The sequence below is a fragment of the Dicentrarchus labrax genome, unplaced genomic scaffold, assembly GCF_905237075.1.
Source record: "Dicentrarchus labrax unplaced genomic scaffold, dlabrax2021, whole genome shotgun sequence".
Classification (NCBI taxonomy): domain Eukaryota; kingdom Metazoa; phylum Chordata; class Actinopteri; family Moronidae; genus Dicentrarchus; species Dicentrarchus labrax.
The window spans coordinates 10874853-10899823 of NW_026136702.1; the positions used below are offsets into that span (position 1 = coordinate 10874853).

Here is a 24971-nt window from a genome sequence, read left to right on the forward strand (position 1 = left end):
TTTTTGTAACCACTTTTGTTTGTCTTGACTCATCCATAAATGTTTGTTTTATTAGTGTCCTAAACTAAAGTGTTCAGCTCTCGACCTTGCTGTGTTTGTTTTGTGCTCTTCTTTGCTGCAGGCTGCAAAACCTCTCTGTGATTAAAGTATAACCAAAGTTGTGAATGAATGAAGCCAGCTCCTGCGAGAGAGTTAATGAAGAGAAAAGTTAAGTATTCGCGTTTGCTTGAAAACCCGTGGTGATGTGCACTCCTCGTCCATCATTTGATGACATCGAAGTCACAACCCAGATGGGGGGACATTGAGATTTCCTGCTCTGCCCAAAAAACTTCCTACCCTGTAGATTTAATTAATCTTCATTTCCCTCCCGCTGTTGCGTGCGTGTCCCCGTCTCTCTCTGCAGCATCACCTCTCTTCATCTCCGAAATGAAACCTCATGTGGAAAAACTTCCTGCTGAGTGAGGTTGACACAGTGTGTGTGTTTGTGTAAAAAAGAACCAGCCTGCGCGCATGCATGAGCAAACTGGTGGAGTCACATCACCAATGCTGTGAACATGAGCCATGGGTGCGAAGGAGTCATTTAAACCTACTTCTCTGGAAGAATTACAATCCTGGATTCAATTCAACAACATGATGACTTTGTGTGCTCAGAACAGGAGAGAAAATAAACCTTGGAGGAAGTTATTAGTCCTTGCTAACATAAATAGCACCTGTCATCTGAGCGCAAGGGTTTAGTCACAACATCAATATGCATGTAGCTCTCAGGAGGCCCAGTGCTTCCCGCCACTTTAACTATGAGGACAAGCACAGCGAAACAGAGCAAGATAAGAAAGTTAGACAGGAAACTTTTTTTTGACACCAAATGTCACTCCAATTCCTGTCATGCTTCCTGACCCCTCACCTGTGCTTTTCTCACCACTACCTGAGATACTGAAACATCCGCCACATGTCATTGACAATAAACCGGGGGGCTTCTCCCTCTGCATCCATCTCTCTAACCCCTTGGCCTGTCATTGCCATCTCCAGCGTGGAAGCAGACTGAATAATTGAACATTGAACACAAGATTCATGAAAAGATTGGCTGCCAGAGCGCTCCGGGGGCCCGTTGCTCAACACAAATCTCCAGGAAGTGTGAGAGAAAGCAACAAACTCATCCATATTTACTGTCTCATCACATTCCTGTACGCTTGGGGAGAGGGCTGTAGAGCTTCACTGCCTGTATGAACATACAGGTGACCGGAATAAAAAATAAGACTGTGGTTGCTTTAGAGTGCTGGAGTGATATTTCAAATGTGTAGCTGCTTGCTCGACGTTAACAGTGGCCCACTGCTTTTAAAAAGCCTTAAAATTTGGGAATCTTCAAGGAAAGCAACATAAGAACATCACAGTGTGTATGTGTATCAGATAGACAGAGAGAGGTGAAGACAGAAACAATGTCAGCAACAGAAAGTATGCAAGAAAGACATATTAGATATATATTTACAGCATATGACACCCTATATCTGCAGACCCTCGATTCGGATAAGGATCCCTCTTGACATTCAATAGATGTGTGTACTGAACTCCAGGTGTTGCCAAACAGATAGGACCTGAGCCATGACCTCCTCTCCTCTATGGAGACCTGAGAAGAGGGGAGACTACACAAACACACAAGAAGCAATATTCAAGCACACTATTCATACAGAGGCACAACATATGAGGAAACTATACATAGAGAGGAAAAGAGCTAACCATGTGTTTTGTTTTTATCTAAATACCTAAAGTACAATCACATTAAACTCCCATTAATCTCTCATTTGCTTTAATTGATGCCAAATTCAATTAAATTCTGTTTTAGTAAGATCCCCTGGTAGTATGTCTTTGACTTGTGAGTTTGCAGTGCTAGCCAGTAAAAAGACTGATGCACTGTTTGGAAATGGAGTCAGTATTGTAGAACTGTGTCATTTTTCCTGTTTGTATTTTTTCCTTTTTGTTTGATGCAAGGCTAAAATTACTGTAACTTATGAGTTGCTCACAAGAATTTAACCTTCCTCTGTTCTAGGGTTATCCCACTTAGTCATCCCTTTTTGTTTTCAAAAATAATGTCAGCGGGTTTTTTGTCAATAGTTTTTATTGAGAGGGGGATATCACACCAGCATCTAAAGGATGAAGGACAAGTAAGTTCAAGTATGTTCAGCTGCAGCCGCCGCACAAATGTAAAGGACGCACATTAAGGAAGTTGAACATCCAAATATATACACAGGTGTTACCAATAGTTAAGGTTCTGTTCTGTTAGTGTCATTGGTAACACCTGTGATTACCCTATCATTTCATGTGAATTCAGGGCTGCTGTAAAAAAGGTATATTACTCATGTTATAAAACATGTTAATAAATATATATATAGCAAAATTATATAACAAAATTAATATTTTATCCTCATTATTTCTTCTTAATAGTTGCTAGCTATAATGTATTACCTAAACTATTTTGTTTTCCTAAGTCACCTTTTGTTTGCATTCATTCATTGATTAGTCCACATTATTTGCGCTGAGTCATATTGTTGTGGCTCAAACACAAAGACTAAGTTATCCTGATTTTTTTTAAACAGTTGCTAAAATTTCCACCTCTATTATATTTTTGATCTGCTATGATCTGTCATTGTTATAACTGTTCAGCTTTTGGGCCCAAATGCAAACACACACCAGGAGACCAAAAATCATTTAGGCGGGCTATTGTCACAAAAGCTGAAGATAAATATGACGGCTTAGCTCGGTCTTTCTTGGAGCGGAGAGGGGTGATAGAAGCAGGTAGCCTGCAAACTGCAAACAGCATTGGTGTGGCTTTTTAACAATGGCAAGAACTGAGGGACGGGCAATTATTTGGCTTGTTTTGTTTTGGTGGGAATTTGCTATTTTCCTGAGCTATCTAGGATGTAGAACTCTGTATGAATTAGGCATGAGGTTGTTGGATACGGTTAACGGTGACAGCGATGCACTGTGCTCCTCTCAGGCACTATGTGTTTATGTGTGTTGGAGAAGTGGCTTTGGAAGGGAGACCTGAAGCGATGGGGTGGGATTTTTTAATTTGGAAACTTTCAAAATCTAGCTGTCTCTTGCTACCTTGTCCAATGTTACCTACGCTAGCTTTAAGGCAAATTTTTATGAGAACACATAACACGATTTACAGAACACATATTGTAGCTGAAAAATATAGATTTTGAGAGAGGGATTGAGATAGACTGAATAAAACAGACTGAATAAAACCATAACTTAGCATGTAGAGAGAGAGAGGGTAGATATCTTGCCACCCATTTGCTGATATTTTTGTCGACTCTGTTCCCCTCCTTTGACCCTTCTCTCTCCTCCCTTCTGTCTATACCCCTCTCTATTCTGCAGGAGAACCCCATGATCAAAGTTCGGGCCCCCTGAGTCTAATCCACAGTCACACAGGCCTGGCATGAGACACACACACACAGCATGAAAACCAGATCAACACATTGAACTTGAGCTTTCTTCTGAAGATTTGCAGGGCTTAATGAAGCACAGTCAGAACACTAAATCACTCAGAGACACACACAGACTATCACACATGCACATGCACTAATGTGTGGTACAGCTGTGTCTTTCAGTGTAATTAGAGCAGATCTTGTGCGCAGTGGCACAGTAATGGGAAGGTGTCATGACAGAGATTTAAGAGAAGGAGAGAGGCAGTGAGAGATAGAAACAGACAGAGAGCAAGAAGTGGGAGTGGTGACACAGTCACTTGATATCCTGGCTTTGAATCTGCAAGTGTGAATCCACTCAGACACAGTTACTATAAAACCAGCTCCCTGCCAAAGCTTAATGATGCTTTATTTTTAAACCATGCATGTGAATGCTCCACAGTTTGTGACATTGTAAAACATCCCTAAAATGTCACACAGCCCAAAGAATGACATTGAACCTGCTCTTCGAGGTATGCTGAGTAAACATTTGGTGCAATTCTAGTTATACTGAAGACACAAGATTGAATGAATAATGCACTCAATCAGTGATTTCCTACCAAGAGTACTTGCACGCCAGGGAGTTCTACAGTTTCCAGGGGGTACAAGGAAAGATTGTGAAGTAGCTCAGCTCATTTGAAAAATTAGGACACAGAGGACACACATCCACCAACCTGAGCAGAAGACAGACACATTGTGATGCAAATAAGAGTGCATGAAAACTACTGTAGCTACCAAGCAAGCAGCACTCTGAGTGTGAGTACCAATGGAAAGATAAGAAAACGTACTAGGGGGAAAAAGAGACCAAGCGTTTACACTGACAATTCCAGGATCACTACAGAATCTCTCACATGAAAAAATAATTATAATATATTAATTAATACTGTTAAAATCCATTTAAATGAACACACTGTGAACATGATAGCTTACGTTGATTAAAGGCTACTTGAGCTCATCTGATAGCTCTGCGGTGGGGTGCACCAGACAAAAACAAGGTTTGGGAACCAGTGTTTTAAATTATTTATCATAGTGCAAAGCAATGTTGATTTCCAGTATTTCTAACAGGCAGACAACTGTCAGTAAGAGAGCATGTTCACTGTTGCTCAAGCTCAAGGACACTTCAACAATAGTTTCACTAAACTGAATGGCATTGAACCTGGGACGTTTGAGTGATGCAAGTATTGCTGCTCACAAAGCCCATGAATCATTCCTGCATTCTGTTTATATTCACGTTATATTATTATTAATTCTGTTTCAGGCAAAGAGCACAAAGTCCTCTCACTTCATGCCATTTTCTTTTCTTTTTTGTGAAATGACGCATGAAAATTATAAAGTCCTAAGTAAACTTGCTATTAACTAATCAATGCAACATGTCATTTCAGTAATTGTGTTCTGCTCATCAGCCGCCTACTTGTTACTGCGTGAAAGAGGCCATCAGTCGCACACTATTGTGTTTCACAGGGCAATTCAAAAACATTCAATAACCATCACAAAAGGCTTCTTTGTAGGTTTGACAGACTGAATTAAACGTGATTGGATTTTTGAACGTCTCTGAAATAGGGGAATCTGATTACTTTTCAGAAGCAATAGAAATTCTAGTGCTTTTTGGAGTGAGGCGGGAACACAGTTATTGCTTGAGTTGGTCTGAACACAATAAAGAGCCATTTTCTCGATAAACTCAAATAAACGCTGCAAACCTCTCCAGGGCTAAAGTGAATAGAGATGAGAGCTGATAACTTCTTATGGTGAATATCTGCTAACCTTGAAAGCACTGTGAGATGACAGTCTCCCACCCCCACCACCTCTTCAGTCCTCACACTGTACATCTCTTGCTAATGTCCTGATATGTCTAATAATTGATTGATGCAACTCACTAAGAGCTACAAGATGATAAAGTAATAATCATAACTAATGCAAGGATCCATTAGAGCCACCTCAAAGTGTCATAACACATCATGACAGTCCAGAGATGTGATGCATTAAATTGGGTCCCACCAAAGGTGAGGCTGGTTGAACTGGGACATGCCTCACTGTCTTTCCTGCTGATTTTCAAAATGCCAGACCTTTCCTCAAAGTCCTGCAGATCTAAATCCTGATAAAACCAACAGCTGACAGCAGACTTTCTAACAAGGCTGCTCAGTTCAGTTCCAGTCCTTCTCTGTCCATCATTTTTTATACTGACCACTTTTTTCTCCTCATAACACATCAGACCACTCACAACCAATTACACCTCCTGTATAATATGTGACACTCTGCCAACCTAGGCCGTTTACTTTTGTTTAAACGTCATTTTTGGCACCAACTACCAACTTGTCTTCTGCACCGCATCTCAAATAAGTTCTCTCCCTCAAAGTGACAATGCCTGCGGGGAACTGTGTTCAGACATATTTGCGTTTGTAGTGTTTGAATTAGCCCCTTTGAAGAGAGTAGTGTGAATGCAAAGTGATGGATAGGAAGACGCCTGTGAAGGTGCAGGGTTTTATCTGCCACACACGTTCTTTGTGTCCTCACATCGGAATCGGAGAGGGTTAGAGGGCTTCAGGGGTCTTTTTCCATTAAGGATCTCATTCGTTTTAACCCTCCGTCACGTCCTCCCTGGGAGCTACAGACTGACTTCAAAGGTGTTGGTGAAAACTTAACAGGGTTCTATTCCTGAGCCTCCATCCTTTCAAGTGCTGGCTTAGCATGTCATACAAAACACACTCAGAATATTTTGCTCTTGTTCTAATTTCTGAAATTAGTGGAAAGTCTGTGACATGCAGAGTGTTCATTATTATGTAGCTACCAGCATGTGTAGAATTTACTTCTTAAGAGATGAATAGTCTTCCATGTTAGCGGCGCTGTGAGGTTGTGAGGTGGTGCTTTCAGCTAAATGCTAACATCAGCATGCTAACTTGCTCAGAATGACCATGGTGTCACATTTAGTAACTGTGCTCTTTCAGTGGCACATTTAAGAGCTAGCTCTGGGGTATACTACAGAGGAATTATGTGATGACAATGAAGTCATAAATCTTTGTTCTTTTAAATTTTTTTACTCTCTTTAATGTTCATCCCCACTTGTGGCTTGGATGGGGTTGTTTAAAGTGTGGGCTAGAAATACATATCTGATGTATTGGTTTCATGCTTTGCCTGATGGTGCAGAGAAATGCCTCAGGGGGAGGAGGGGGATAAATGAAAAACAAAATGCTCTTTATGCTCTCCATTCTTTTTCCATAAAAAAATATACAGCAAAACCAGAAGAAAAAGAAGCAGAAGACGAAGCAATGAAAATGAGGCACCCCACTATATCACTTGCGTCTCCCAGTAAGCACTTTCACTTTCAACTATTCAGCACTACTTCTCCCTCTGAAAAAGACTTAAATCATCACACCCACTGAACCACTGCAGAGCTGTTTTTGTACTCACAAGAGTTCATGTTTGTGTTTGGGTGAGTTTGTGTCACTTTGTGGTCGGGGCTCTATGCATCCACATACGTGCAAGTGTACCATTGTGCATTTAATGTTACAAAGTGCCCCCATCCCTTAGGTTCTGTTGCTGTGACAGACTCTGAAATTCAAAAAGGTCACTGAATAAACCTGTGCTGTGCCCTGTCACATGTTTAACAGGTATCAACCTGAAAAACAATGCTTAAGGAAGACTGAACTCTCTCACGTAGCATCAGGGCATTAACTGCATGATTTTAAGTCTGTGCACCCATGCATGTTGCTACATGCGTGCAGGAAAAACACCAAGTCTGCATACGTGGATCTGTGATATGTCCGAGGTCTGTTTTGAACTGAATTATTCAGATGAGCTTTTCCTCTTAGTTCCTGCCCAGTGGTACATGTAAATGTGAAATTAGTCCCACTTTAACCTGCTGATTGTTATGTGCATGTCACAATAAATCAGACCCTGGAACCAGATCTCTGAATAAATCAACATTGCAACTTGTCAAGTTGTGTGAATTAACGCATATGAGAGCAGGGTTTTTCTCCTGGTGTTGTTGGAATAATGTTTGTACATAAGCAGTGAAGTCTGTTGGCATCACCATAAAAACCAATGCCAAAAAACGTAGGGTGCCTTAAACTTACACAGAGCACTTCCTGCACTGCTATTTTACTATGATCAACTCTCCAGTGTTAAATAAAAACAGAAAAAGTACAGTATACTCACACAGAGAAACTGAGTGTGAGCCTCTTCACATCCAGCTTTAACTAAAGGTGGTGAGGCTCAGGCACTGTGTGGTTAAAGGTTTGTTCTGTCATTTTCCAGTTTAAGCAGCGCCACCCCAGCCTTGAATCATATTATAAATTTAAACCTTTCCCTATTTTGTCCTCCCTTTATATATTTTCCACTGATAAGCTATATTTGAAATTTAATTGGTTTACAGGGTTGTTTTTGTTCTTTGGTCGTCAACCATGCAGCATTATGAGTGTTATTTTTATACTGCGATGCCCAGACATGTTTACACGGTACAAAAAAAGTGGGGATAATAAATGAGGAATAATATTTAAAATCTGATGTTCAAGGGAAAACTGGCCCTTTATTTATTTACTCATTTATTAGCATAGCAAATATGCCAAAACATAGAGAATACTGTAGGAGATTTTGCTCCCAGTTTGTTAGTTGCTTTAAACTTAATAGGTCTGCTTATTTCATTTTTGATAATTCTTTGATGCATGCTAATTACAATCTATAAACCAGGGAACAACAACGAAAGCCCAACTGGGCATGGAAAATATCCAAGATACATATTGTTATTCTATGATCCATGAAAAAACCGGCTAGTAATGTAAGAAAAAGAACAAAAGTATCTCTAGTGTGGGTTCAGAAAAAGGACAAAGAACAATGGAGCGACGCAATCATCTGACATGTGACCCTACCTATTAAGGTACAAGGAGGCTGCTTTTAAAATCCCTTTCTCCCCTGCCTCTGAGAATGGCTCAGGCTGCTGGTGTGGGTAATGCAACGTAATATGATGTGATGTGAAGTTGGCTCTGGGTCCTGAAGGCAGGCAGAAAGGTCTCAGATGTGGAAAGCAGTTTGACCTTGTGCATACGGATTGAAGGCACTGGGGTTGGAGTCCATTTTATATCAAAGAGACAAGTATCAACTTTCATTTCGTGACCAGTGCTACTATTTCAACTTGCACATCACATGTCTTATTTCATAGTTTGAAGAAAATGATCTTTCTTCACATCAATAAAGTAGTTTTCATTTCTAAAGGTTCAATAAAGGGTTTTTGTACTTGATTCCCTTTAAATTGTGTAAACTGAAAAGGTGCTGGCCTCGGCTCAGCGGGACGCTCTTGTTGAATCGTGTTTGATGTTCTGCGTTCACCTCAAATGGGGGCAGGGAGGCAGTGCAATGGCCGTGTTTAGAGACTGCAGAAGCGAGTGAGAGCCTGAGCTGTACAGTACTGAGAATAAGAACAAAGCACTCAATGACACAGAGGAAGGAATAACAATGAGTGCTGTGCCGCAGTGTTATGTGATTCTACCGTGAACAAAGACGCCAAGTGTGGGACCGGGGTTGTGTGTGTGTGTGTGCACGTTCGAGGGTTTGGGATTATTATCAGAGCACAAGGAGTATGCACTGTATATATCATTTCACTAATTACTGTTCCGTGCTCTAATTACAATGCAGCAGGGACACATTCAAATCTCAGGTCCTAGCTTATGTAAAATCTCTATACGGCTTCCGTTGTCAGTCACACACATACACAGACACACAGAGAAAAAAGCTTGTTTCTTCTTCTCCCCGTCTTCCTTTTGAAAATCCGATCTGCGCCCTGTGCTCTCAATACAGCTGTCACTCCTCTCTTTCTTCATCTTTTGTCAGCCTTGCCTTGACTCATCCTTGCTACAATGTCTGGAAAGCAATACCAGAAAAGGAGACAAGAATATTTGAAATCTGAGAATACATTTCTGATAAAAGAACATCATAAAAGGTTGTTGTGCCTCAAAATGGCAGTTATTGGGATGATTTAGGAGACAAGCAGGCAATCGTATTGGGTGTGATTGCTGGAAACATTCACAACCTCTTCTCAATCATACCTTTCATACTTCTACCAGGAAATGTTTTCATTTTAAAATAATGGACAGATTGTTCAAAATGTTTATGCATTTTCAACTCTTAACTACTCATTCAAACTTTCTTTGTACAAATCCCTTTAAAACTTTTCAAAATATTACAATGGAAGTGAATTAGATAACACTTCAAACCCACTCATTTTCAACCTTTTCCCACTCATTCATACATTCTCAAAGAAACTCAATTCAAACTTTCAAACGTTCACAGCACTTATTAATTCAAATTTTACATATCTGTCTCATATTTCCACAATCAAAGTACAAAATTCATGCATTTAGCCCTTCTCAGATTGTTGCATTAGTGTGTAGTATGTTCAGTAGGAGAGGGAAGGAGCTGTTAACTCATCTTAAAAATGTATCGTCAACTTTCTCTCATCCCCATAGTTTTTCGCTCCACATATATAATTTATCCACCAAAACGTAGGAAAATCTGTGCCGGTTGCAGACATGTAACAACACAAGCAAATGGACTTACACATTTGGCTCAAGAAGCCTCCAAGTGACAGGAGCACCAACCAACTGCCACATTAACTGAGAGCACACATTTCACTTTTCTTACCTTCTCCCGTGTTCACCGTTTTGACACGACACAAATACATTTAGGCAATAGGAGTTCATGTCTTTGGGGTAGAAGCAGTCGATGAGAGGTTAGACTCTGCATTATTCTCACTTTCTGAGACAGGAGTTGAAATAGCAGTTACCATCACCGTGGCAACCTTTGACTGGAACATACAGCAGACTGAGATGAGCTAATTAGTGCAGTTGTGCACACACACACACACACACACACACACACACACTCCACACACATACAGCATTCAGATATCCTGACACTTATTCAATCATTGCTCAAGTCTTATATGCTCATTCATACATTCAGATATGAATTCAGATGCGGGCAACGTAACTGGGCTCAGCAGCCTCTGAGGACATGGCAGAGGTGAAGAGACATTAGTGGAAGTTGACCGAGGAAGCTAAGAAGAGAAGAGGAGAGAGTAACCGCTTGAAAAGAGAAAATCTGACTTTTGGTCATTAGCTTCGTGAAATGAAAGGCTGAATGACAGATGCCGAGCTGGCCTTCTTGCTGTTGGACTAGTAAGTATATCAGCTGGCTTGATGCTGTGTTGTGTTTTTGTTCGGCTGTGTTAGCAAAGTTGTGAACCGGCTAGTTTTTGATCATACATAATGTATTCATAACAAATGCACGCGTACAGCTGACAGTGGAGGCGCCAAATCGCAACAAATACCAGATCTCACAGAATGTTGCTTTAAGCCAGCTATGCAGTTTAGGTCCCAGCCATTATTCATTCTTCTACAGCTGCTTACTTATATACAAATTAAAGCAGGCAAATTCAGTTTGTAGCTTCCAGTCGATAAAATGATGAGCCTGGTCTAATGTCTTTTATTTTCCTTTGTGCAGTTCATAGACCAACATAAGAGCTACATTGAAATTAAATAGACAAAAGACAAAATAATATATTAGCTTAACATTACTGAAGTAAGCAAATACACCAAAAAAGCTTATTTGAACTAAATGCAATTAGTTTTTACCTTGTTGCCACTCTTGATTGAAGATAAACTTCTGTGGTGACCAAAGAAATGTGGCTACAAAAAACCCATCAAAGTGGTAAGCATAGTTTGAAAATTCATAGTACGTTTCTGGACAGACCAGCTCATGACTGGACAGCAGACATTCAAATATCACTCCACAAACACTGCAAAAGCCTGCATAACTCACTGTTTGTCCCTAGCTGTATTAATAGCTGTAAACGGGAAAAAGAAAGAGCAGAACCTGCAAATACTTTCACTTTATTTGGTCCAAAATGGCAATTTTATACCACAAAGGGCTGAACGAGTGGCAGAAATACATTCCATTTACAAAACCATTGCAAGGAAAAGCCACTCATTTTTCGTTAACTACTGTACTAAATTGGACTCATAATTTTGTAAGCATAAAGACATTCATTTGTATGCACATAACTTAGAAAACTGCTAAGATGTGCATGTTGCCTGAAAGGCAACAATGTACCACAAAGGAATCTCGGTTTGCCACCACACTGCTGTTGTGTACAGAACTATAATAACTACAAGTACAGAAGTCAGCATGACTAAATTTTTTCTGCAACTCTGTTATAATTCAACCTAGATTTACTTAACTACTTTATCTCAAATTTAGCATGCCTCAGTGTAAGGTTTAATTTAATTCTACATCTGACCAATAAAGTGATTAAGTGCCAGCATGTCTAAACATGGTGGTTCTCCAAGGTATTACCTCTTCAGGTCAATGAACATCCAGGTGCACACACAGCAGTCTGGCTCAAGGACTGGGTTCTGCTGCCTTTAATTGGATCAGGTTTTCACTCATCTAAGAACATAATAGGAGACTGAGTCAAGTTTGGGTTTCATACCCAGGCTAAATGAGGCCCACAAATCTTAACACCATAACCAGTAATGGAGGAAGTATTCAGATTCTTAATGAAGTAATGGTAAGAATACAGCAATATATAAATACCCCATTATATGTAAAGGTCCTGCATTCAAAGAACAAAGTACAGAAGTATTTTCAGCAAATTGTACTGGCCCCTGTGACTGAATGTTAGTACTGATGCAACAATGTGTGAGCAGCATTTTACTGTTGTAGCTGGTTTGAACTGGAGTTAATTTATCTACTTTACATACAATGTGGTATTTTAGTCTATTGGCTCCGATATAATTAATGAAATAGAAAAGAAGAAAAAAAGATTTCTGTTACACAAGTGTTCATTTTGTGACCTTTCTCTAAGTTATGCTTTTTTTTTCTGTTTACCTCAGATAGTTATTTAAAGGTCCAGTGTGCCAGATTTACTGGCATCCAGCTGTGTAGTTGCAGATTGCAACTCCGCTGCTTCCCCCTCCATTACAAGCGCTGAGGAGAAACTAGAGTGGCCACAATCGCACAAAAAACGGGAACACCCCTACCTAGAGCCAGTGTGGGCTACTATTGAAACCTGGTGGTTCAACATGCCACGGAAGGCGACCTGTAGATAAAAACAGTTCATTCTAAGGTAAGTAAAAACAATTCTTACATTCAGGTGATTATACACTAATGAAAACATTGTTATACATATTACATTCCATTCTGCCAATAGAGCCTCCTAAATGTTACACACTGGACCTTTAAAAGAAACGAACAGAGAGGTTTAGAGGGGAAATCACACTTTGGTGGAACTGCTAACAAGTAATATCTGAAATCTTACAAGAATGCTCAGTACACGCTTCTTTTTTGTCAGGGCTCATCTTTGACAATGTACTGTAAGCTTATCAGATGTTTTGTTTAATGTAAAATCGTAATTTTGTAACTGTAGCTGCTTAATGAGTGTAGAGGAGTAAGAATAATTCCCACTGAGTAGAAGAATAAAGTAGCATAATACGGATATTATGATATATGCTTAATGTACTTTACTCACCACTGACCATATCGGTAAAGAACAAGCTGAGGCACAAAGCAAACCACTAAATCTAGCTGCAGCTATATTATAGCTGGATCATCATTCCACATCTCATCTACAGTCCTAGGATTTATGGAGTGAATGAGAAGTTGAGATAACCTACAGTACATAGGGACTAAAATTAGGTTTTCTGTGCAATGAGCTTATTTTACACAACAAGGTGAGAAGCTCAGCAGATTGAGGATTACCTCAATCTGCTGCTCTCTCTGCACTGAAGGAGTCAGCTGGGGTTTCTGTACCTTATAAAGCTGCCCTTCAGATGACTCAGTTTGCCATTGCACCAGCCAGACACTACTGACTAGATCCAAGATAAAAAGAAAGGACTTTATCTCCCAGATGACCTGTGAATCCCTTGGCAACACACAGGAGAAGCTTGAGGAATCTGTCTGGGGGAAGAGGACATTTGGCCAATGCAGAGTAATCCTAGTCCAAATTTTCAACTTGACATGGTATCTAGAAGAAGTCCTCCCTGTGTATCCTGATAGTGCTTCCCAACTTCTCTTCTTGCTGACATGACTAGGCAGAAAGAAACTGCATGGAAACATTTATTTTGCATGTAAAGTCACAACTTTAGAGCCTCCTTAAACATAAACCTAAACAGCAGGTCCATTCGGCCTAATGTATTGTGCTGTGATGGTGCGACGCTGCCTTAGGGTTTGGACATTTGCATTAGAGATGGAAACTTTACAACTCATTAGCTTTCACCATGTAGTCAAGTAATTTGTTAGACCTGGCAGAAAAGACAAGTTAAACATGACAAGCTAGGATCAATAAGATTACCTATTTGTCTATTAAAATGAGTCTGCCCTTTAAAGCTCACCATAGCATACTCTGAATTTTTAAGTTTTCTGAGGGAAGTCTATTCCATGCATAACAAGTATGAATCTTTCCTGACTCAGCGTACACTCCCATAACAAAACCTTTTGTGCCATCTAGTGACTGCAAGCTGATTTAACATGTTAACGTCATTACTGGACATGGCCACTGGAGGGCAGTATTTGTTTCTTATAGAGTCATTTATTATCCATTCATCAAAAAAACACTAATGATGTTCCCTTGAGCAATGCACTTAACACCCAGCTGGTCCAGTGGAGCTGCTCAGCGGTCAGCAGCGGCCGACTGTGGGTACAAGCTGCAGCTCATGGGTGTGAATGTGTGTAAACTGTAATACACATGATGTAGGGCAACAATAATGAGCATCCAAACATATCTACCTTTCTTCAGCTAAATGACAGTGAATTATGGGTTCCTGTTATCTTTTATTACAAAATATATTAATAAAAACCTACACATCCATTTAAAGTCATTTCACTTAACGTATGGTGAAGCATTTCCATCACTTCCTGAAGGCAAAAATGTTGATTTGGTTACAGAAGAAAACAAGACAAACAAGTCGAAGACTCACTTTTTTATTACCACAAATCTAAAAATCAAACAGTATCAAAAAGCTTCATTAAGCTTCCAGCAATGTGATAAGGTTGGTGGTATAAAGACTTTTGTAGGTACAGCAGGTTTAAACACTGTTACCATGAACATTTTAATGAACTTTCCCTGCACAGTGAGGGTTGTTGGCTTTGCAGCTCTAATTTATTATTTTTGGTCTCTAGGCAGAGTTGACCGCCTGACACTTTCAGTAAATACAAACCAGTGACTGGCTTCCATTCATGGCATAACACATTGAATTAGAATCATTTGAGTCTGTAAAATGTGCCGTGGCATGTATGTTTCAACATGCGTTTCTACATCTCATGACACCTAACATAGCCATTAATAGTACACACACACCCACACCCACACCCACACACACACACAGTGAGTAAAGCTTATCTCAGTTTTAACACTTCAATTAGTGTGAATACAACAATTAAGAAGTTAACATATGTTCAAGCTAATATACATACATACATACAGTACAGTACATCATCTCACATATATATAGCTACATATGTGGCTTTTTGTAGTACAGGCAGAGTTGGAAAGTAACAAAGTACGAATACTTTCTACTCACATTTTAAAAACAGAGTCATTGCTTTAGTTTTAATGCATTTGAGGGGAATCATTGACCGGCGCTTATCACACACGGCAGATGTAACATGACGATCACGAAGAAAGAAAAAAAAAAAGAGAAGACCCTATTTGAAGTTTCAGTGAGCTTTGCACAGAAACCACCGATAGAAATGTCCTTCAGAGAATCCAAGAGAGTACTTTTTACTTTTATACGTTGAGTACATTGTGAGTCTGTAGTTTTCAACTTTTAATTGAGTAAAGACATTGAACCAGTACTTCTACCTTTACTTTTTCTTTTTTTTTGATTAAACACATATCTGTACTTCTACTTGAGTAAAACATTTGTGTATGTTTACCACCACTGGCTCCAGGAAGGGGATATAACAGCTGTTACATCCACAGTGTAGCCACACATTATAATATTAGTACTCTAGCCTAATAAACACTAGGTCAAAATCTTTCAAAAAAAAAAAAAAAGAATTATTGCAGTACAGTGATCAGTTAAATAAGTTCATAGTTACTAACTTTACTCACCTTTTCACACCACTGAACTATAAAACTATTTGAGGTCACATCACTGTCTAGAATTATCAGTGTGCATGGATAGTGGGGGTGGTGGGATGAATTTAGGAGAACATATAAGGCAGTACATGAGAGGCAACCATTTTATAAAGTTGTGGGATTCCAGGAGCCAGTCAGAGGTTTGTGCCGCTGTTATTATTCAGGTGGACTTAACAATGCAGTGCCAGTATTCTGCCATGTGATCAGTGCCGTTAAAAAGGGCAGACATTATGGCATTATGAGAAACTAATCTATTCTTTCCACCTGAAGTACAGTTTCCTGTGTAACTGTAAATGGTTTAGTCAAGTTAATTCAACCGAGTTTCAGATTCTGAACTCATCATAGCGGTATTCAGGAGAGACCAGCAGGCTGTGCGGACTGTTAACTGCTGGTAGACTCTCAGAGGTACAGACTAAAAAGTCAGTTTTTGTGTCTCGGAGGATTTGGTCAAGTCAGTGCAGTATTCTGTGGAGGTATCTCTCCGGGTTGTTCTCTCCTCTTCTCAATCCTGAGCTGGTTCTAACTGGTCTCTCAGAAGTCCCTGCAGGGCCCTGGCTTTCAGTGGCCCCTTTACCTCTTCCTGATGTCCCTACAGAAGACTGTCGGTGTGGCTCCGGACTGCTGTGTGCCCCTGCCTCAGAATCACTCTCCTCCCCGGGGTCCTTCCCCTGGCTGTTCGTCGAGCTCTCCCCGATCCTGAACAATGGGAGTAGTTTTGTTAAAAAAAAACAACAACAACAACAACATGGATACCAAGAGATTAATGTTGTGAATGTATATGGAGTCACATCACACTAACAGTTTTTCTACCTGAGGTGATTGAAGGCTCGTAGCCAGTGTGAGCCCAGCACTTCCCGTCCGTTAGTCCTCAACCCTCTCCTGTGAGTTCGGGCCCTCAGTCCTATCAATGCCTGAGCCAGTTCAGCCTCATCTCCGTGGCCCCAAACCAGCTGGGCCCTCTGCTCCGCATCCTGGTCCCCCGCTGCCCTGAACAGTCTCTGGAGCTGCCACAGATTCACGTTGCTGAAAATGTTCGCCGAGCCGGCCTTCCTGCTCCTCCTCTCGGCCAGCCGCCACAGTGAGGAAGGGCCCGCCACCACGGACGCAGGAGCGGGGGCAGGTCCGGGATCCATCCGGAGAAAGACGGGAAACGGTGGCATACACTGTTCTCTACTCTGTGGAGGAGTCAGTAGGAGATTTTTGATTAATATTTGACCAAAAAAAAAAAACCTTGACATAACACAACATACAAAGTACATGACGACAGAGAGTGCCTCACAACACCTAGAGACAGCTGAAACAGTCGGCCAGTCAGCTGCCAGTCTTGATTCTTTAATCCTACTTTAGGTAGTGAGTGACGACCTGTGCCTTAAAGCCCATTAAACTGCAGATGTCAGCTTTATCTCCCTTCGCTTACACATGGTTTTAAATGGGACGCTAACAAAGAGGCATTAGTGGCCAAGATCATTGCATGTGGGTCAGAGGCCTTTCCACCGACACAGCCTTGTTTCCAGCTTGACGAAATAATCTTAAGTAAAAAGTCCACTTACTGACTTCCTACAGCAGCAGATCATCTCACAGATGGAGAGCAGGAGGCAGGATTATTTTGTCAAAACATACTATTTACTATACCAGGAATAAAGTTTCACCTTTTAGTTAATCCTCTTTCTGCAGGTTCTCTCTGCCCCCTACTTTTATACATTAACTATGAATCCTTTATGAGACTGTTACAGATTCCTGTGCTATGTGAATGCACTTTTAACATCCATGTGTATGACTTATATATTTCTTTTTACAGGACAGGTAAAAGGAAAACAATGCATTACCTCATAATCAACTTATGAGCAAGAATCTGTATTAACCTGAGCACCACTCCTCAACAGTCAGTGGGTTACTTCAGGACACGCCTGTGCCTTTTGCTACACATTCACAAACCCATTTTGCATTAGAAGTACTTTAACATTACCCAACGTCACCCCCCCCGCGCCTACTGTTTACACAACAAACTGTTACGGCTCACTGCTGCAGCGCTCTTGCAAAACCAAGTCTTTGTTTATACTATCGACTCGCTTAAAAAGAACAAGGAAGTTTAAGTCAAATATTCGTGATAAAATAAGATGCATTGACCACACAACTTGCCGCACAGTCTAGTCCATGCTGGGGTTTCACCAGGCTGTGTGTGTGCGGGGGGGGGGGAGAGAGAGAGAACAGGAATCCCATGAGAGTCATGTGAAAAATGAAAAGGAGGCCTGCTTACCCGCGGTTGGACTCACACACCCAGCGCACTCTGCTCCTACAGCATCTCCCTTCGTCGTCCCTTTGCAACGAAAAAGCCTCCGCAATGGCTGAACCGTGGGAGGACAGTCTCTGTTAGTCCAGCTTCACCTGCGATCGATTTGTGTCCTCGAGCCGACCGTCAATCACAAATCAACGCCATCAAACCACCAATCAGGGCAGAGAGAGCTTCTGTCCCCGCCTCTCGGGGTGGGGGAATGGCCTTGATGTAGACCAATCGCGAGTTTTGGGGGGAGGGGTGAGGGGATGGGGATCGGGGGGAGAGGTCTGCTCCGCCTCTTGGCCACGTAGGGCGTGTGCGCTGAAATGCATTGACGTCAATGAGCTTGGCTAACACGAGAAGCGTCTGTCAGTTATCCGAGAGGGAAGTAAACATGTGAGCATCCTGTGCTGAAACACGCAAACCAGATGACGCAAAGTGGCCCTAAACATAATAATGTAATACTATTTAGACAGACTTGCACTTGTTTCTTAATTTAAACTTTATTTCTAGGGGAATAAGAGAGTTATTATATACTATGATACTGGCTTCAGTTAGAAATAATTAAAACATTGTTTAAATGGGAGTCTGAGAGTGATTACGCACTGTCTGAATGTCTTGCTGTCTCCTTAAACGCATGTTTACATTCATTCTTCATGTCATAAAGCCTTATTGTCTGCGCAAAGACAGGGGGAAAGGTCACACACACACCCCAGGGGAACTGCACCATGGGGAAACACATCAACAGATGAGTGGCCGGGGATGGATCTAGCAGAGGAGGAGCGGGCTTTGAATTACAGACCACCCCCTCTCCATCATCCAGCCCCCTAAACACAGACGCTACATTCAACAGAGGAAACGGAAAAGACGAAACATACAAGAAGGTTTTTCATTTCAAAACCCCGGGGCAGTGGAAAGAACAGAGAGTTCCTTTCTTAAACCTAAACTTGTCCACTTTTGGCTTCATTGTTTGACCACAAACCCGGCCTCCCACCCCGATCTTTCCCCACTTTGTGCCCATCTTTTCCCCAGCTGTTTGCAGCTGGCAGAAAGCACCCGCCCTGTTCGGGAAAAAGGGACCGAGAGTGACCGGAGGAGGAGAGAGATGCCACCCCAACCTCCACAGCCTCCCCAGCCGCAGGTGAGGACGAATATCTTAAAGTTCCTCAAGAGTTTTTTGGGAATCGTCCGGATCCTGCAGATCGCGTTTGGAGCCGGCCTGTGGGTCACCATCGCCGCCAACAAATACGAAGGATCCATCCACTTCGTCCTGTTCGTGGCGGTCCTCTTCTGGCTCCTCACCCTCGCCCTTTTCTTCCTCACCCTCCTGGACAAGCAGGACCTCGTCCCGCTGCTGGGAGGGGAGCGCTGGTTGGCCACCAACCTGGCGCACGACGTGGCCGCCGCGGTGCTCTACCTGCCGGCCATAGCTGTCATGATCTACAAGACGGAACGCAACTCGTACTGCAACCTGGAGCAGTACAAGCACCCCTGTATGTACAAGATCTACCTGACGGCCGCCGTGTTCGCCTGTCTGTGCTGCCTGGTTTACCTCCTGTCGGTTATTTATGGTGCGTGCAGGAAGTGCCGGGGAGAACAGACGGTCATCTGATGAGACTGATGGCGACAGGGAAGGTGGTGGTGGGGGAGGGAGGGGAGGGGAGGGTATGGGGTCCTTGAGTTGGGTATCCACAGCAAGATGAGGAATAGTTAACTTCACTGTAATTTAACTCAACAGCTACTCTAATCACAGGTTTATTGTCTATAGTCTTCCCAGAATCAGTGTATTTAAAGGGTGACATGAAAACACCCAAAACAGCTCCTGGTACAGAGGCCTATAGCTACCCAGGATGGGTAGGAAGGGCAAAGTATTGTTCCCTTTTAATAAGGCACAAGTGACATATGTTTGTAGTTGTAGTTAAGGCCATGCCTTCACCTCTTAGGTTTGTTTCCCTGTAATCTAATGTAATTTTCCCTCATAAAGGATCATTATAATATTCCTGTATGGACCTATTATAGTGGGCTAGCAGTACAGTCAGTGTTAAGTTTACACTACAATGGCCTTAACATATGTTTGGTAAAATTGTGTTGGGTAACTATCCATCTAAAAAAAGGATCACTACAGCTGCTTTCACAAAGGGATTCTTTTTGTCGATTCTTTTTTTTTTAAAGTATATATTTTTATGTGTTTTACGTGTTTTTGTACGACAGCAAACTATACTGAACAGCTACAGACTAAAACACTTGTGGATCTCCTTTTGTCTGAGTCAAACATTGCAAACTGTTCCTATCAGTGCCTTCTGTCAGAATGCTGTACACTCAATAAGGTTGTGACAACAACAACAACAACCCAACAAATATGGGTGTGATTGGTGCTACAAAGTGTATGACAACTAAAGTATTCCTTAAGTGTTCATTATGTAAAGCCAAAGAGCAAAAAGTGTACAAATAAATTCCAGTAAGTGAGAGCCAGTGAGATGTTTCTTTGGTTGTGATTGTGTATTGGTGCAAAGAAGCATTTAGACAAGCTGCTTTGTGAAATGCTTTGCTAATTGTGTTTGAGTACTTTGAGTTAAATTTAGAGAAAGAGCTGGGCTGGATGCACATATTGTTGCTTTTGGTGGCTTTTTCCAAATGAAACACAGATTTAGAGGGACTAGTGACGGAAGCCCTCAGGAACTTCCTGTTGGGAGATAAAAGCCTTGGCCAATCAGCAGGGATCATTTATATGCTATGCCACTTGACCACATGAAAGACATAGATCCTCAGACTTATCTTTAAGACAATGAGAGAGTAACACTCACACACACACACACACACACACACAAGACACAGACACACACACACACAGACAATGTGTAATGCATGGACTGTATGATAGAGTTGCATGAGAGTTATCCTACTTCTGGAAACGTGTGTGTAATAATCTGGAAAGAGGCTTGTTCTTACCGGAACAGTCTGTTGGGGTTCTGGAGGTGGGCTAACGTTCAGCCAATAAAAACGAAGCCAAGCAGTGGAAGATGATTCAATGTCTGATCTATTCCAGTCCGCATGCAATTCTTAAAAAACTATGCTGCAGACAAGTTGCCCTGGTTGCCTTTGTACAGTCAGCAAGACTGTACCACTATTTAAAGACAAATTTGTATGTTTACTTTGCATGGGTCAAGCATGTAAGGCTGCAGATGGCACACTTCTACTTTTTGGGGCGCTTCTCTTTCCTGCTGAATGCGATGAGTTATATAAAATGTTGTATGGTCACTGCTCCAGATTCATAATCAAGAATCAAAACAAAGGCAACAAAAATGCACACAGAGAACAGAATATAAAAGCAGCAGCAACACAATAAATGGAAGTAATATGATAAGTGGTAGATGGTAGAAAAAGAGAAGTATCTTTTGCTTCCTTCTGAGGAAATCTGACTACATTACTTACATGATTCATAGAAATATCCTTGACATATTTGGTGCCTAGAGGCACTAATAAAGTGACCATATAAAGACAGAGACAGATCAGACTGCAAGCAGGGAAACCATAAAGTCTGTTGACTAATTTGTACGTAATTTGGGTATTTTATACAGTTTGTACTTCCATGTTAAATCATGCTGAAAGAACAACTGTACAGCATCTCATCCTCTGGGTTAGAGAGCGCTTTCTACGCGACAACAGGAAAATATAGTGTGTATGTGTGTGCTGAGGTAACATTTGTGGCCAGAGTTACGGGAGTTGAAGGGTTAACGTTAACCAGCTGCAGCACTGTGATATAAATCTAGGACTTCTAAAGAAGGACAGGAGTCCCCCCCCTCCAAACTCCCTCTCACCCTCTCCCCCTCTGAGATTTCCCCAGAAGTGTTGTCCTGTCCACGTGTCGGCGCCTGTGGAAACACTGTTGTATACAACCAAATGGAGACAGTACACAACAACCCTGTGTGCTGCATAAACAAAGCACTGAATCCAGGGTTCAGTTTGATATTGAGAGTAACCATGGTGAATCATGTAAGTTTTTGGATGACTCACAACTATAGCGTATGCTGACAATTAAGGCCAAAAAAGCATTCTCCACATTTACCCTGAAATCTTTTTGAGCTTACCACATTAACAGGCTCCTTTTGATTACACAGCCCACAAGTTATCGATGTCACATCTGTTCAGATTTTGTGTTTGAGCTCATTTTTAATTTAATCCTTAAGCATCACATCCCTGTCCAAACAAGAAACCCTTGTAATCACAGGTAATAACGCAAATTTGGAATCCATTAGTATTAAGGCTGTGGGCACAACAAGAGTGAGGTTGTTGTATTTCTTTCCAGCTACACAGACAGTAAAGAAAACCTAGACAACTTGGTGTAAGGACGTATATAGAGCCAGGCACTTCTCTGGAGTGCCAACTGTGTGATATTTATCTTGGCTACTCAACCAAAGAGACATTTCCTGTATGTGCTCTCCCACCCGTCTGCAAGAGACCAAATGTCCAATAGTCATCGTAACCCCTCCAAACGTTTTTTTGGCCCTCCCTGAAAGCATCATGCAGGCTGTTGCCATGGACTGATGTCAATTAACTGAAAAACGGATAGAGTTCCTGCCAGAGAATCTAAAAGTGAGTTCTGAAGTCCAAACGGATAACAATTACATGCCTGTGACTCATGGCTATGATTAAATATCACTGGTGGGATTTGCAATAGAGAAATGGTAAGAATGTCTTTAGTCCCACTTTCAAAATAAATTAAACTTGCAAAAATGCATCTTTTTCTTTCATCCGTGTCCTGATATAGTGATGTACAGAACATAGTGTGAACTGCAGAAAAGCCTCAATGGACCTGGCAGCGACCCTGCATGTCTTGCTCAGATCTATTTCACCAAGCCAGATGATTGCCATAAAAGGGATTCAATTCAGGTCTTCTTGCTACAATAAAATGTACAAATATTCTCCGCCACTTCAAGTGCTTCAAGACTGTATTTAATTTGGTCATAAACAACATGAATATTACACACTTGTTCAAATATTCACAACGCAAAAAAGAAGAGAGAGAAAGGACTCATTATCTTAAAGGATATGTTTTTTTCAAGTCTCTTTTAAAACATTACTGACAGTACCGTATTTACATTGGAAGGGCTTTTGGTCACTGTAACTGTTCCTCCTGTTCATACCTGCTGTGAAGATGAGAGATTTGTGCCTGAAGTTATTGCAATGTAAGTGATGAGGGCTAAAATCTGCAGTCCTGGTGTGCAAAAATGCTTACTAGCCAAAGCTAACAGTCTAGAGTTAGTCAAATCAAGTGGCTAATTTCCAAAGTTATAGGCTTTTTTGTACAAGACTTTTCTATCCCTCCACCCAAGTTAACCAAGGAAACACTGTAGAGACACATGAAAATGTTGATCTAAAAATATTTTTAATTTGTGAGAAACCCTCTTGATTTCAGTGACTGCTGACGCCCCATATTAGCATTAAACTCAACTTTGGATAACATGTTCTCACAGAACGAGAACTTTAGATTTTGTTCCCAATCTCTTACTTTGGAAAAACTTCAGGAGGGAATCTCTTCACAGCCAGTACTTACAGGAGTAATTATCACAGCTACTGTGCACAGACTTGATGTTCATCTCAGCCTTGTTTTGCCAGGCTTTTTGCAAGACTTTCTCACTCTACACTGAGTTTGCTGAACCACGTGTGTAAAACTGGTTGGTTATAACCTACTGCTGTTCAGGACTCACAAAGCCTCGTTTTTCTTACCCACCCATATTTCTGAGTGGGTAATTCCCTGTGGATGTGCTCCATCCTATCCAAGTGTGTCTGCCTCTTTTTTTCCTTCCTGTTGAAACTCCTTGTCTACTGTCTCCGTTTGGGAGGCTGCATGTACGCACATGAAACATGAAAACACAGACAAACGCACACAGCAGCACCCTGTTAACCACACGTTCATCAGATACTGCTGAGATGCACATTCCACTGCAGAGGGAGAGGGAGCTGGGAAAACAGATGGAGACTGAAAGAACAAGTGAATGAGCAGAAAAAAGCAAGAAGGGAATGGGTGAGATGTGCAAACGGCTTCACGTAAAGATCTAAGCAGGAATCTGAGACTGACATTTCCTGTCTGTGCGAGGGATGAATCGGCACAGTGTTCCAGGCGTGCAGGCATTGTAGTTGGCCTCTGTCACTCGGCAGTTTATAGTTTCCTAACATGGTGACTGAGGTTACTGATTTCACATCTGCTTCAGCAGCTTTTGCCCGCACAATACTTCTAAATGGGCACAGTGTTCATGTGTTGCATGAGGGCAATGGCAGCCAGTGGTGGGAAATGATGCTATTTATAGAGCCTTGAAAATACCACTGTTTCCTTCACTCTGCCAATCTTAAGCCAAGATGTTGAGAGCATGTTACAGAGTGAATGAGTCTGACAAAGTTAGAGGGAAAGGGAGGGGGAGAGTTTTTTTTAACTGGGTGGATGAATTCACTAATTTCCTGTCTGACATTTACTGAGTCTTGGGCACGGACTAGAAACTTACATTAGCAACACCTCCGTCATTCATCACCTGTTGTTTTTACCTCACTAAAACATAATGTTAAAGAGGCAATTAGAGGTGATGATTGCTTTTCCGATGACTACAATTCAAGGTTAGACACTCTCAAAAGAAAAAACTCCTTACAGACACTGCAGTGTAAGCAGACACACACTGGGAAGTAAAACAAACATTCCTTCCATTCGTTCCTGATAATAGCTCACATGGCTCAGAACTGTTTCCCAGCATCACTTTTCCCACAGTTTTCACACACAGAAGTCCAAACTCTGTCTATTGCGTCACAGGCAGAAAACAGTGCATTTAAAAGCTTATTTTCCCTTTCAAATTAAAAACATATTCATTCAGTTTGCACGGCATAAATGAGCAAATGTGTCTATGATACTGGAAAAAATATATGTTTGCTTTGTTTGATGTATTAATAAAATAAAAATAACTATCCAATGAACATTCCTCAACAATGTTCAGAAATATAGACAAATATTGCGGCAGAAAAACACGATATCTAAAGGTATGAAATTACAGACAACATAGTTTCTGATTGTTTTCATGTCTCTTTGATTGATTAGAAAATTCCTACGCATTTGAACATTATA

The 24971-nt window shown here is 41.3% G+C and overlaps 2 protein-coding genes across 2 annotated transcripts; one reads left to right on the forward strand and one right to left on the reverse strand.

Moving 5' to 3' along the window:
• Positions 1-14413: 14413 nt before the first annotated feature.
• On the reverse strand, positions 14414-18014 carry LOC127371964 (arginine vasopressin-induced protein 1). Its single transcript, XM_051415222.1, has 3 exons — positions 17846-18014; positions 16399-16763; positions 14414-16284 (listed from the first exon to the last, which is right to left on the reverse strand). The coding sequence occupies exons 2-3, from the start codon at positions 16746-16748 to the stop codon at positions 16041-16043; spliced, it is 594 nt and encodes a 197-aa protein (XP_051271182.1). The 5' UTR covers positions 16749-16763; positions 17846-18014; the 3' UTR covers positions 14414-16040.
• A 278-nt stretch (positions 18015-18292) lies between these two features.
• marveld1 (MARVEL domain containing 1) lies at positions 18293-19513 on the forward strand. Its single transcript, XM_051415236.1, has one exon. It carries the CDS (start codon positions 18969-18971, stop codon positions 19473-19475), a length of 507 nt encoding a protein of 168 aa, XP_051271196.1. The 5' UTR covers positions 18293-18968; the 3' UTR covers positions 19476-19513.
• Positions 19514-24971: the final 5458 nt, after the last annotated feature.

Bases quoted from the DNA above. Each gene is read 5' to 3' on its own strand.
- marveld1 (XM_051415236.1), top strand. From the start codon at position 18,969: ATGCCACCCCAACCTCCACAGCCTCCCCAGCCGCAGGTGAGGACGAAT.
- LOC127371964 (XM_051415222.1), bottom strand. From the start codon at position 16,748: ATGCCACCGTTTCCCGTCTTTCTCCGGATGGATCCCGGACCTGCCCCC. The intron at 16,285-16,398 runs GTAGAAAAACTG...CCCATTGTTCAG, and splicing joins CGAGCCTTCAATCACCTCAG to GATCGGGGAGAGCTCGACGA.